Genomic DNA, 12022 nt, shown 5'->3' with positions numbered 1-12022 from the left:
GGGGAGCACGGTGGCCTTGCCCAGAGGAGTTGGGACTGACATTGGAGGGGAGGAGGCTTATGTATGGCATCAGGATTGTGGATTTAGGTCCCACCTCAACCATGTAGGAGCTATTCGACCACAAGCAAGTCATTACGCTTTTCTGAGTCTCAGTTTCCTCATCTGAAAAGCAAATAATAATACATACTTCACAAGGTAACGTAGGTAGGATGTATGTGGAATTCCTTTGTAAGTGCTACAGACACAGTCATGAAAATGACTACCTGGAGCTCTGTCTTAACAAATCTCGTTTCCTTGGAACTGTGTGTCTGCCCTGAGACTGACTGCGGTGTTCGGTTGGGAGAGTGGGCCTCTTTTGTTGCTATTTCGTAGGTGAAGGATGAAGACCAGAAAGACTTGCTTACTGTCACATCATTAAGGAGGGAAGGAAAGATCCTGGACTTTCCAGCTCTGTCTCCTACTGACTGTGCAGCTTTGTGCAGCATTACTTAACTCTTTGATTTACAGTGTCCCATCTGGAAAGCGGGTATATAGCATAGACTTTTCAGGATTCTATGAAACACAGTGTGTATAAGTGCCAGTCACCCAGTGGGGACTCCACGGAGTAAGTTCCCTCCCTGCAGACTCCTACTTCTCCATGTTCCAGCCCAGTCTCCCATCATGCCCCGTTTCCTAGACTCCTGCCAGGTGTGGCTCCCATGCGAAGCCACCCTTGGCACTCTCCTCTGCCCACGCAGAGGCCTGCAGGACTCGGTGTGTTGTTTTGAAAGCAGTTGTGTGGAGCCCTGTGTGTCAGAGCCCCCCTTGCCAAAGGGTGTGATCTCTCCCAGATAACGGACAACCTGACTGAGAAGGAGATTCAGGTAGAGAAGATCCACGTGGACACGTCCTCCTTCGCAGAGGAGCTGCCTGGAGAGCAGGATTTTGGCCACGTGGTGGAGATCTACGACTTTCAGCCGACACTCAAGACGGAGGACCTGCTGGCAGCATTTTCCGAGTTCCAGTGAGTGCCGGCGAGGCTTCTGGGAGGCAGGGGAGGCGTGGTGCTCCCTCTGGAGAGGAGCTAGGACATCCCTTTGTTGTTGAGGACACTTGCCTGCCCCTCTCCCCCAGTACCCAGCAACATGGAAAAAAAGGCAGAAAGTGGATGCTTTCATTCTGGGCTCCATACTTCTGGGCAGTTCAGCCTATAGACCGTGACTGTGGGGGAGACGAGAGCAATTTTTGGTTGTAGACACATTCCAGGGGCCCTAGGTCTGGCCCTGGTGGCACATGCAGCACCTCTGTTCTGCCCCCTGCACACCCACGTGCCTGCCAGGACCCAGTGGGGTTCTCCATCAGGACACAGAAAGCAGGCAACCCACCAGCCCCCTTGCTTCATGTCCCAGCCACCCAGCCAATCAGTCATGAGACTGAGGGCTATCTCCATGCAGGAACCATTTCTGGGGCGAGCCGGGATGGAGATGGAAGCCGAAAAGGACATACAGAGAGAAAAGACTTCTCCTGTTTCCCCAAATCCCTTGGATCCAACTCCAACCTTTTCTCCTTTTTTCTCTTTTTCTTTTCTTTCTTTGTTTGAATGCTCATTTTCCTTTCTCCACTCCCCCTTATTTTTTCCTGCTCAGGCTTTTAAAAATCCCTTCCTTCACGGCCTCCTTTTCTGACAGCTTCCCAAACAGCCTTCCCTTGCCCACCCAAAGCCTGAGCTGGAGGAGAGCTGAAGGCGCAGCTGCGTGGGGCACGTGGGGTTCATGGGGCTCATCTCTCGACCCCTGAAGGTCTGGCCAACCTGGGGCCACAGGTGACTTCCCCAGCCAGTGTGGACAGTGCCCGCAGAGGAGCTGGCAGAGCCTGGACCTGCTTTTGGCCTCTCCCCGGCCCCAGACTCAGTGATACGTTCCTGAGCAGTGGGAAGAAAGTTAGCGGATCAGGAACAATAATACTAAAATGTGTGTTTTAGGTCCTGTCCCCTATCCCTACCACATAACTTTTGTCTCTAGCCTCGGAACCCTTGCCCTCGGCCTGGCTGTGACGAGGCAGGAGGACCCTTCCTCACCCACGGCATTGTGCTGTACTCGCTCTTTGAGTCCTGGTTTCTCCAGTTCTAGGAATCAGGAAGCCACCTGATCAGAGCAAGTTGGCTATAAACGGTTGTCTCCTTCCCAGAGGAGATGGGAACTGGTCTTGGTCTCGTAGTGTTTGAGGATTGGGGTGGGAGGGGACTTCCTTTAGCAGAAAGGGTCTTGCCCATTTGCTTTCGTAATCCCTCTGTGTCTCCTCTTCCCCGGCCCAGAGAGAAGGGGTTCAAGATTCAGTGGGTGGACGACACGCACGCGCTTGGCGTCTTTCCCTGCCTGGCCTCAGGTAAAGCGGCTTCACATCACAGTGGGCTTGGCCCTTCCTGTGACTGTCACTGAGAAGGGGAGGGGCCTTGGTTTCTTTGAGAGGAGGACCAGCCATGTCCAGGGTGCAGGCTAACCTGAGCAGGCGGGCTGGCAGGGTCTGTACTCCCAGCCCGTCTAATCCCAAGTCCAGGGAGCAGGGCCGGGCAGCTCACAGCCTTTCTTGGTCACTTTAGTGCCTTCAGTTCAGAGGCTTTGGATGATGTCACAGGCCGAGCCCTAGGTACTTCCACACATTAAACGGAACCACATGAAAGTACTGTTTTTAATAGATGAAAAGCATCCAAATACTGGAAATTTCCTAAGGTTCAAGCAGATGCATTCCTATTCAGGTTTCATCACACCCTCAAGAAGTAGGTCAGATCACTTCTGTTTTACAGATGGGGAGACTGAGGTTTCCAGAATGTCAGTGGTCTGCTCAAGGCTACAACACCCCTCTGTGTCAAAGCCGGGGATGCCAGCCAGCCTCCTGACTGTAACTTCAGTGTTCTTTCTCCCTCGTGGCCACTTCCCCAACCTGCTCCCGCCACACCACTGCTCACTTGGGCTGTATTTATAAAGAGGAAGCCCCTACCCCTCTTGGCTGGGCTTCTGAACACTGGAGCTGGGAGAGTTCATAGCTGGTGTGGGCCCAGTCCTCAGGAAAGCCTGAAGGAAGCGGGGTGGTGTTAGGGAGTAGAAGGACCAGGGCACAGTGGGGGTTCCAACCCCAGAGAGGGAGCCGACTGAAAGGGAGGCAGGAGCGAAGACCAAAAGGCCACCCGATGCGATGGAAAGGAGGAGCGCTGGGCCAGGCCTGACAGTGGCTGACTTCTGAGCTCTGCCGGGCTGTGTGGCGTGAGCAGGTCATATCCTGGCCTGAGTTTCCTTATCTATAAAGGGGAGGCTTGGACCCAAAGCCCCTCCCAGGTCTGATACCCTGTGTCTCTAAGGAGCCCAAGTACGCCATGGCTCAGCAGAACTCAGGGCGCTGAGGGTGTGGGCCCCAGGAGGGTCTTGAGTTGGGGAAAGGATAGACTTTGTTTAAAGCTTCCGGGCTTTAGAAGGTGGGAGCCTGGCTCTCCTGTGCGGCTGATCAGCCCAGGGTGGAAGCTGGGGTCTGCAGGCTGCCCATCTGAGAGCACAGGTGGCCCCATCCAGGGCTGGGGGAGGGGGGGGGTGGCCGGGCGAGCAGATGGCAGTCGTCTCTCTCCCAGCCACCGTGGTGTCAGCCATGTCTCTGAGCTTTGAATGGGTGCATGAAGAGGCTGCATCCGTTTTGGGTGATGCGTGTGTTCCTGGGCCCTGAGGGGGCCTCACCAGGAAGAAGAGAGGATGGCTCCAGATCTGTTTTCTTTCCACAGCTGCTGAAGCCCTGGCCAAGGATTTCTCAGCACTTAAGATCCGGCCCCTCACGCAGGGCACCAAGCAGTCAAAGCTGAAAGCCTTGCAGAGGCCAAGTAAGGATGTGGCTGTGTCTGGAAGGGAAGGCTGTATGTGTGCTCGAGCATGCGGTTAGGAGGTGGGGCCTTCCCTGGGATTCAGCCCCCTTCAGCTCTCTGCTTTAGGGCGCTGGGGATACAGTGGCAAGTGAGGTGCTCCCCCCCACACCCAGAGGGGCTGGGGGCGCCTAGGGAAGGAGGTCCCAGCAGGGAGTGCTGTCTGCCAGCTGCTGTTCTCTGGCCTCGCCCTCCTGTTCACACCTCTGCTGGGTGTCGCTCAGGGAGAAGTTGGTCTTTCCGGTAAGGCCGCGGGAACCCTATTGTGCAGTGGGGTAAAGAGCTTGGGCTTTGGAGTCAGCCCTGCGTGCGTGCAATCCTGGCTCTGTCCCTTACTTAAGTTGACCTCGGGCAAGCCACCTGATATCTGTGAGTGGATTTCCTTTTCTATAAAATAAGAAGATCATGCAGAGGAGGCTGGAGGAGTAAATGAAAGAGCCTGGCAGACCTGCCAGGAGAGGCGAGGGGGCACACAAAAGACGCCAAATAAGTGACAGCTCCTCGCCTTCCCTGTTCTCCTTTCAGAAGGCATGAGGGGGGCTTTTAGAGGCCAGTTTTCTGCACGGCAGTGGCCAGCGAAGCTGGCCCAGGAGGGGCTTGTTGGGAGCATCCATGCCCTTGTGGGTCGTGTGGTCTTTGTCCCAGGTTTCTTGGGGACAACGAATATCCTGTCAGTCCAAGATCTCTATGTGTCCCATCCTGACTTGTTTCCCTCCCCAAGGGCCGTAAAGGGGTGGAGATGGGCAGGGCCGACTCCTCCCCGCCCCTGTGCAGGTGGAGAAGCAGGGAGCGCACAGAGGTGGCAGGATTAGGTCAGGACCCTGCAGTAGGCGCCCTCTTCTTAGCATCTGGTCACATCGTGGGCACAGCTGGTCTTCGGGATTAGCTCAGATGGCCTCTGAGGCTGCTGTGTCGCTGCGAGAAGTGGCTATAGCCTCAAATTCAAGTTCCCCACCCTCTGGGGCTTTCATTTTAGAGCTCTTGCGTCTGGCGAAAGAGAGACCACAGACAAATACAGCAGTGGCCCAGAGGCTGGTGGCTCGGGCCCTGGGACTTCAACACAAAAAGAAAGAACGGCCTGCAGTCGAGTCTCCTGCCTCCCCGAGGCCCTGAGAAGCCCAGCCAGCCTGGATCGGCGCCCCCCCCCCCCCCCAGGACAAGCTGGTGCCTCAACACCGCAAGCCTTTACAGAGACCAGAACAGCCCTGCACCCTCATTGGAGCACCACTGTGGGGCGTGGTGGGCTTCAGTTTGGTTTAGTTCCAGAAATTGAGAAAAAATAAAAACTTAAAGCTTGTTATAATGTGATCGCTTCAAAATGTGGTCTGCCATGGGGCACTAGGGGGTGCTGTTTGTCTCCCATTTTAGACTTGGGGCTACTGAAGAAATTGGCCGCTCCAGGAGACTGGCCTAGAGGATCCCAGCTGGGCCTCCCAGGCGTTTTTGCACAGAGCCTGCCCAGCTTTAGGGGGTAGGTGGCACCTGTTTGGAGGGTAGGTTGACACCTGCCCAGTCTCCCATTACAAGCTGGGGAGCTGCAGAGCGACTGCAGGCTAATGGCAATGCTGAGGGACCCGCCCCACGCACTGGTCCTGGTGTTCCCTGTCAGTGCAAGCTACAAAGGACACCTTGCAGAAATAAACATGAACAAAGCCAAAAGGTAAACTCTGAAATATCCACTGAGTTTGCCTCCCTCACAGAAACAGATGCAAGGACATCTTTGTGGGGACAGGTCCCAGCAGACTCATTTTTCTGGTTCAGATGGAGTTGGTGCTGAGGTGACTGCCTGGCACTTTGAGGTCATTGTGGAGTCTCTGATTTGCTGGCTGTAGCACGCCCTTGCCACAAGTGGGAGCCGTGTCTGGGTGAGAGTGGCCGGCCACCCACGCTCACTGCTGGGAAGAGCGCTGACCCCCCCCCCCTCTGTGGATATGCACGCCTTGTATCACCGCCCTGTCCCTCAGAGCTGGCCCAGGCTCTGCCCTGTGGGAAGACGCCTGGGATGGTTTAAATCGAAATGTCCCTCCCATCTGGTCCTAACACAACTGCTATGCCCCCTGACAAATTTCAGTAAAAGGCAAGAACTCAGGAAAGGTTGTAACTTGTATTTCTGTGACCTCCTTAGACTGCTGCTCTCAGGGGGCAGGAGTTGCTCTTTTGGGCGTGTATGGAGGGAGGCGTCCTGTGGTCACACTGGACCCCATCTCTCTGCAGGAGTAAATCTGTGTGTCCAAGGCTCCCTTATGGCCAAGTAGACGTAGGAGCCCTGCTGCTCGGGCTGGGCGCAGAGGTTTCAATGAAGCACAGATGTGTACCATAAACCTTTTATTCCAAGTTTCAAGTATGTGTAAGTGTCCGTGATGACACATGGCATTCGGTGGGTGTCCTTGTCACCCAGGACCCTGGTTGTAGCACCGTTGAATCAGTTACCCACAGAATCAGAACAATAGAACCATGAGTCACACGGGTGGGCGAGATTTTCTTTTGATCTATACTTTCAAAGGCCCCGATGCCCAATAGTAAATGCCACTAAATTACTTCGTGTTTCAAAGTCCGTGAAAATATAATAATGATATCTTGAAAAATACAGAGGATGCAGGGGGCAGGGGGAGAAGCACCAACTCTGAGCTCACCTCAACAGAAAACACGTGGCAGCATTATTTATATACGTGAATAGAATAGAGGAGAGGAGAGGCAGTCTGTTTAATTGGAAGAGAGGTTTAGACATTCAAGTTGGCGGGAAATGATGTAAGAGGAGGAGAAACGGGATTCCGTCTGACCACCTTGGGTTGATAAGCTGACATTGCCAACAAGGAACTTGAGAAGAAAATGGCCCCATGTTATCTGTGGTGAGCTGAGCAGGCTGGTATCAGACACAGAAGGGTGGGGGGACTGTGGTTTGTAATGGGACAAGCTGATGAGAACCCGTTCGCCTGGGGTCCTGGACAAGATGGCTTGTGGCACTGCTCCCATAGCCCTGTGGACAAGCCCCACTCCCAGAGGCCTTCCCAGACTCCAGGCAAGCCCCCTGCAAATGTCAGCAACACCCCTTCCTCCTGAGCTTGGATGTGGCTGCAGGGTGTCCAGATGGGGTGGGGGCTGGGCTGGACAAGGGGGGAGTGTGGTCATCCGTCAGTCAGGTTGCAGCTGTTGGGGAGGACGCGCTGTGGCCCGAAGGCAGGAGAGGACCGCTTGACCACTGGGCTGCCTTACCGCGTGGAGAGCTGGTTATTTATGAGTCCACTGAAGTGTTCGAACTTCTTTTCTGTCTCTTCACTGAAGGCACCGCCTGAGGGATGGGCATCAGGGAGACAGAGTTTGGCAAAGCAGATGCCCAGCCCTCACCCAGGCTGGAGCAGTAGGCCTCAGGGGCCCCGGAGCCACCACCCTCCAGCAGGTGGCCTGGTGGGGCCACCTCTATGTGATGCCACCAGGGAAGCAACTAGGTGTTGGTCATCTCTAGGGCCAGACACATGTCAGGTGCTCTGTCAGACTTCAGCAGAGGAGTGAATAAATGTAGCGTGGGCCATCACTTTTCCTGAAGGAGAGAAAGCTCTGCTTCCCCTTTGGTGCCCCAAGTCGTATAATGCAAGGAGGTTTCTCTTTTGGTAACCAGAAGCCACAGTGGTTGACTAGTTTCTAGTTCTCGACAGAGGAAAGTGATACACAGACCCACAAATTGCTGACGCCCACATTTTTGAGGTCACATGCATAATGAGGTGGTGGCCTCAGCTCTAGCCCTTAAATAGCTTTGGGGTCTGTGTTGGGCTGGGTGTTACTGTACCGCCCTCCTTGGCCAGCCCTGGCTGTGAAAACCCATTCTGCATCCAGGCTTTAGCGTCTGCAGCGTCCTTCCCGTGCGTGGAAATGTGAGGCTGGCTCCATTCCCCAAGCTCTTCACCCAAATTAGGAAGCTGCTGTGGCTCCTTGAGAGAGTAAGGCAGCTCTTGCCTGTCTCCTGGAGGGTGGGCTGCAGAGGGGCACCTGGCAGGCCTGGGGGCGGCATCCCTGGGGGTGCTGTAGTTGCCCAGAGGTGCCCAGGGGACTTACCTATGTGACAGTTGTACATCCAGATGCGGTGGCCATCATAGCGGGTCCTGCACTTCATGATGTTGTTGGTGTAGTCAGACTCTGCAACCTCGTAGTTGGGGTTAATGACAACCTGGGGGAGAGTCAGGTCAGAGGGACTGCGGAGTCCCCAGGGCCCTGCTGAGACCAGTCCTGCCTCCAGAGCTGGGACGGCCTCATGAAAGGGAGCAAGGCAGGTGCTGTGCTCCACGAGAAGGAGCAGCGCCGGCCAGAGATGAGGTTAGGGAGGCAGAGGGGGCAAGGCCTGGAGGAGTTCCGTGCGCCTCTGTCTGTCTCTGTAATTCACACACACAGGCCTTCAGCAGGGGTGGCTCTCTCCTGGGATGCCTGAGGTTGGCAGAGAGGAAGGAGTTGGGGTGTGGGGGGCGGGGCACAGGACAGAAGGGAGCTGGGAGCAGAACATGCTGAGATGGGACGGGGACAGTGATGGGCACTGTGGGGCATGGCAGGAGGGCTGCCCTGTTGGATTGTCGGATGCTGCTCCCGGTGGTGTGACTGTCCCTCCCACTGTCCGGGCCTTGGTGTTGCTCTAGGCCATCCTAAAGCCATCCCTGCTCAGGAAGTCCAGGGCCTGGGCTCTGGTGGACACTGGATCCCTGATCACCCCCGGAAAGGGAGCATAGCCCAAAGGAGCAGGAATAGGGAGCGTCATCATTTAGAGAGGGTTTCTGTGAGTGGACAGAAAAGGGAGACTGGGGTGAGAAACCCAGAAGAAAGGAGAAAGAGGAGGGAGAGGGAAGAGACAAAAGCTGCACTGGGGCTGCGAGTGAGGAATGCAGGACAAATGACAGCCTTTCCCTCGAGGGCTCTCCCATGCCCTAGGTCAGTGGGGATATGCCGTGAAGAAACAGTCTCTAGGTGTGGGCCCTCAGGACCTTTTCCTCCAGGAAGGTCTGGGTCTGACCCTTTAGCAGGTTGGCTGGGCCTCCCAGCGACGCTGTGGGAAACAGAGGCCAGCATGGCCCCCTGCCCTGTGTTCTGGCCCAGGGCCCACCATTCTGGGAGGCCCACATCTGTCACTGCTTGCCAGACCCGCCCGAGGATGTGTTCCACTCCGACCCTGTCTCTTCAGCTAAGGCTGGTGACTGTCCCACTCTGGGGTGGCCTTCCGTTTCCTTGACCTCTTTTCTACCCAACAACCTTTGCTGTCCTCTGTCCTCTGCCCCCAGCCCATGCATGTATGGCAAACAAGCCCCACACTCCGAGGACTGTGCAGCTCCTTGTCCACCAATAACCATGCCCCCAGGGAGCCCACCCAGGACCCTCTGCAGTGCAGCCCCGAGGGCAGCAGCGTGCAGCACCCGGCTCATCTTGGGGGCCATTAGGGCTGCTTGACCGGCCTGGGGGCAAGGGTAGGGACTGAAATGCAGGGTCTCTACGATCCCATCTGACTCTCATATTCTATGATTCTAATCTTGTGAGGACCTGTGAAACCTGGATTTAGTTTCTTAGGCAAAAGATCTGCTGTGCTGGATTCAGGAAGTGGAGAGAGTGAGGACAGAGAAAGGCCACCGGCAAACCTGGCAGCCCATTGAGCTGGCCTCTGAGCCTTGGCACACAGTCTCCTCTGCCTGGAGCCACTTTGTCCTTGCTGGGCTTCCCCCCCGCCACATGCAGGGTTGCTGATGTCTGCACTGGTGTCCACGTGGGAATGGAGAGGGCCAGGGAACCCCAAGCCAGGGCTCTCATGTGGCTAAAGCTCGGTGTCGGTCCCAAGGGAAATATTCTTTTCCATTAATCAGAGGCGTTAACATGCCCCTAATGAGTTAACTGGTGAATTGTATAGTTTAGGGGTCAAGAACACAAAACACAGAGTTGCTGTGACCTGGGTTTGCCGTGCTGTAAGCTGAGTGTGATAGTGATGCCCATCACTGGGGACGACACGAGACAGAGCATTCACAGGGCCTGGCCTGCCATCAATCTGCCATGAGCCGTAGTTATTACGCAGATGGCATTTGTCAGAATACACGATGCTATCCAGTCACCTGGCAAAATCACAGCAGACCTCAAACACAAACCGCCCTCCACGGTATACGTGCACAGAGTCACAGATGTTCATTTTTTTTAAATACAGAACACTCTGGTCTCTGGTGGGGCCTCTCCAAGTCTGCGGTTTGGGGCTTGTGGGTGGAAAAGTGCTTAGCTGTCTGATTTCCAGCCTCTGAAATTGCCCAAAGAGGCTTTCAAAGACCCTCTGTGGTCACTTCTCTGCAGGTGTCGGTTCCTCGCAGGGCTGTCTCTAGGGTGGGGACCATGGGCCAGGCCCTGGGCTGGCTGAATGCCCCCTTGAGAGAGCTTTCAAGGCACAATGACACATTTCTGGTCACCTACTTTGCCACCCATGGGGAAAGCTGGAAAGCAAGAAGGGTGAGGATATGGGGAAAATGAGGGGTGAAAGGAAGCCTGGGCAAGAAGGAGTGCACCTGTGCACCAGGGGGAGAGACACGGGGGTGATCTTTGTCTCCCTCACCAGTCAGGGCCCTGGCTGGAGCGTGAAGCTATTCGCAGGCAGCCAAGGCTCCCTGGTGCCTCCCCAGGGCTGGCCTTCCACCCAGACTACACGGAAGCCCTGGGAAGTGCCCACGCAGTCACTGCACGGGCTGTCTCCAGTGCCTAACATTCTACCACTGCAGATCCATTTCTTTGCATTAGGAATTGCCCCCTCTGCAGGTCCTCTTTTATGAGGCAGACATTTCTGGGAGGGTCAAGTCGCAAACACTGGTGAGTGACTGCCTCTTTACGAGACTGCTTTCAGCCTTGACAGCACAGTACAAGGCAGGGTGAGGGCACTGGGAGAAATCCGGGTGGAGGTGAGAGCATAGCTCTAAAGGACCCAAAAAGTCAGGTGGCCTTAGAGTCTGTGGAATAAATTCCTGGTCTAAGAACCAAATCTGGCTGCAGATGCATTTTGATTTGTAAGCACCAGGAGTTAACTGAATTGAGTGCAAATGTCCCAGGAGGTCTGCAGTCTGCCCCGCCCTTTACCCCTGGTACGCATGCCCACATATTCAGGTTACCTGACTGACATCGAGGGCCTCTGGGTGTAGGACTCCTGCACTTTATACAGCCTGGCCTCCATGCCCGTGTTTTGTATTTGGGCTCCAAGGGGAAGGAGGCGGCCTCCCCCTTTCTGGGGGAAAAGGCCCCTCTTCCCATCAGCAGGTCTCTGGAATCCCTTCCCACACCCTCACCTGGAATAGGTAGTCTCCGGGGGGCACGTCGGTGATGTCCACCCACTGGCAGTCAATGTCATGGCGGTACACATCCCAGCAGCCCATGGTGATACCCTGTTCGCCGAAGTTGGCACACTCATAATTCTTCTGGATGTCTGCAGGCAGGGGCCGACGGAACCCCAGTCACCATGCACTCATGGCCCCTCTGCTCTCTCTGCCACCCTCCCCACCCTCAGCATCTCACTCCCTTCTCCAAGCCCCCCAACCTTTGCCTCACAGGGCTCACATCCCTTTCAATAGAATCCCTTGCTCGATTTTCTACCCACATCCCAGCCCTCCCTTCAGACCTGGCCAGGGTCTGCCTCCTCCACAAAGCCTGCTCTCGCCCACCCTGGCCTTTCTGAGGAATTGTTAGCCTGGGAATGGAGTGCATGCTTATCTGGTAAAGCTCTGGTGTTTATTATTTAGCTTAACATGGAGTCATCTTGTCTCCCTCTGGACAATCAACATTGGGATTTGGGCTCCTGTCTGGTTTGTCTGTCTGACCCTTACTGGGCCAGCCAGTTTTCTGGCACACAGTAGATGCTCAAAACCCATTTGCTGTGATTTCATGGCATATCAGTAACAGTCACACTTATTGAGAGGCTGCCATGTCGGGCACTACTCTAAGCACTGGGTATACCGAGAAGAATCACATGTGTTTCACCTGGACGAGCCCCAGTCATGTCAGGATGACAGGTGTGGCCACCGTGCAGATGGGGCAGCCGCCTAGTAGTGTGAGCAGAGTGCTACCTCTGCCTGGAGGAGTCAAGAAAGTCTGGGAACCTAAGAGGAGGTCATTTGAGCTTGGACTTGAAGGGTAAGAGCCAGTGTGGCAGGG

The 12022-nt window shown here is 55.3% G+C and overlaps 2 protein-coding genes across 3 annotated transcripts in view; one reads left to right on the top strand and one right to left on the bottom strand.

Moving 5' to 3' along the window:
• The window catches only part of R3HCC1 (R3H domain and coiled-coil containing 1), a 15385-nt gene extending 9633 nt beyond the window's left edge, over window positions 1-5752 (top strand). The window contains exons 4-7 of one of the 2 annotated variants that reach the window (XM_019625423.1): window positions 831-1003; window positions 2294-2364; window positions 3746-3841; window positions 4857-5752. In XM_019625423.1, coding sequence (XP_019480968.1) covers window positions 831-1003; window positions 2294-2364; window positions 3746-3841; window positions 4857-4993 — 477 coding nt within the window. In that variant the 3' untranslated portion in view covers window positions 4994-5752. The remainder of the gene's footprint in view (window positions 1-830; window positions 1004-2293; window positions 2365-3745; window positions 3842-4856) is intronic. The other variant, XM_019625422.1, reaches the window with a different exon arrangement.
• Window positions 5753-6202: 450 nt separating this feature from the next.
• The window catches only part of LOXL2 (lysyl oxidase like 2), a 101690-nt gene continuing 95870 nt past the window's right edge, over window positions 6203-12022 (bottom strand). Inside the window, exons 11-13 of the mRNA XM_019625406.1 lie at window positions 11161-11323; window positions 7931-8042; window positions 6203-7169 (exon numbers count right to left, since the gene is read on the bottom strand). Coding sequence (XP_019480951.1) covers window positions 7090-7169; window positions 7931-8042; window positions 11161-11323 — 355 coding nt within the window. The 3' untranslated portion in view covers window positions 6203-7089. The remainder of the gene's footprint in view (window positions 7170-7930; window positions 8043-11160; window positions 11324-12022) is intronic.

The sequence above is a fragment of the Hipposideros armiger genome, unplaced genomic scaffold (genome assembly GCF_001890085.2).
Source record: "Hipposideros armiger isolate ML-2016 unplaced genomic scaffold, ASM189008v1 scaffold_625, whole genome shotgun sequence".
NCBI lineage: Eukaryota > Metazoa > Chordata > Mammalia > Chiroptera > Hipposideridae > Hipposideros > Hipposideros armiger.
This window is presented reverse-complemented; position numbering and strand designations above follow the sequence as displayed.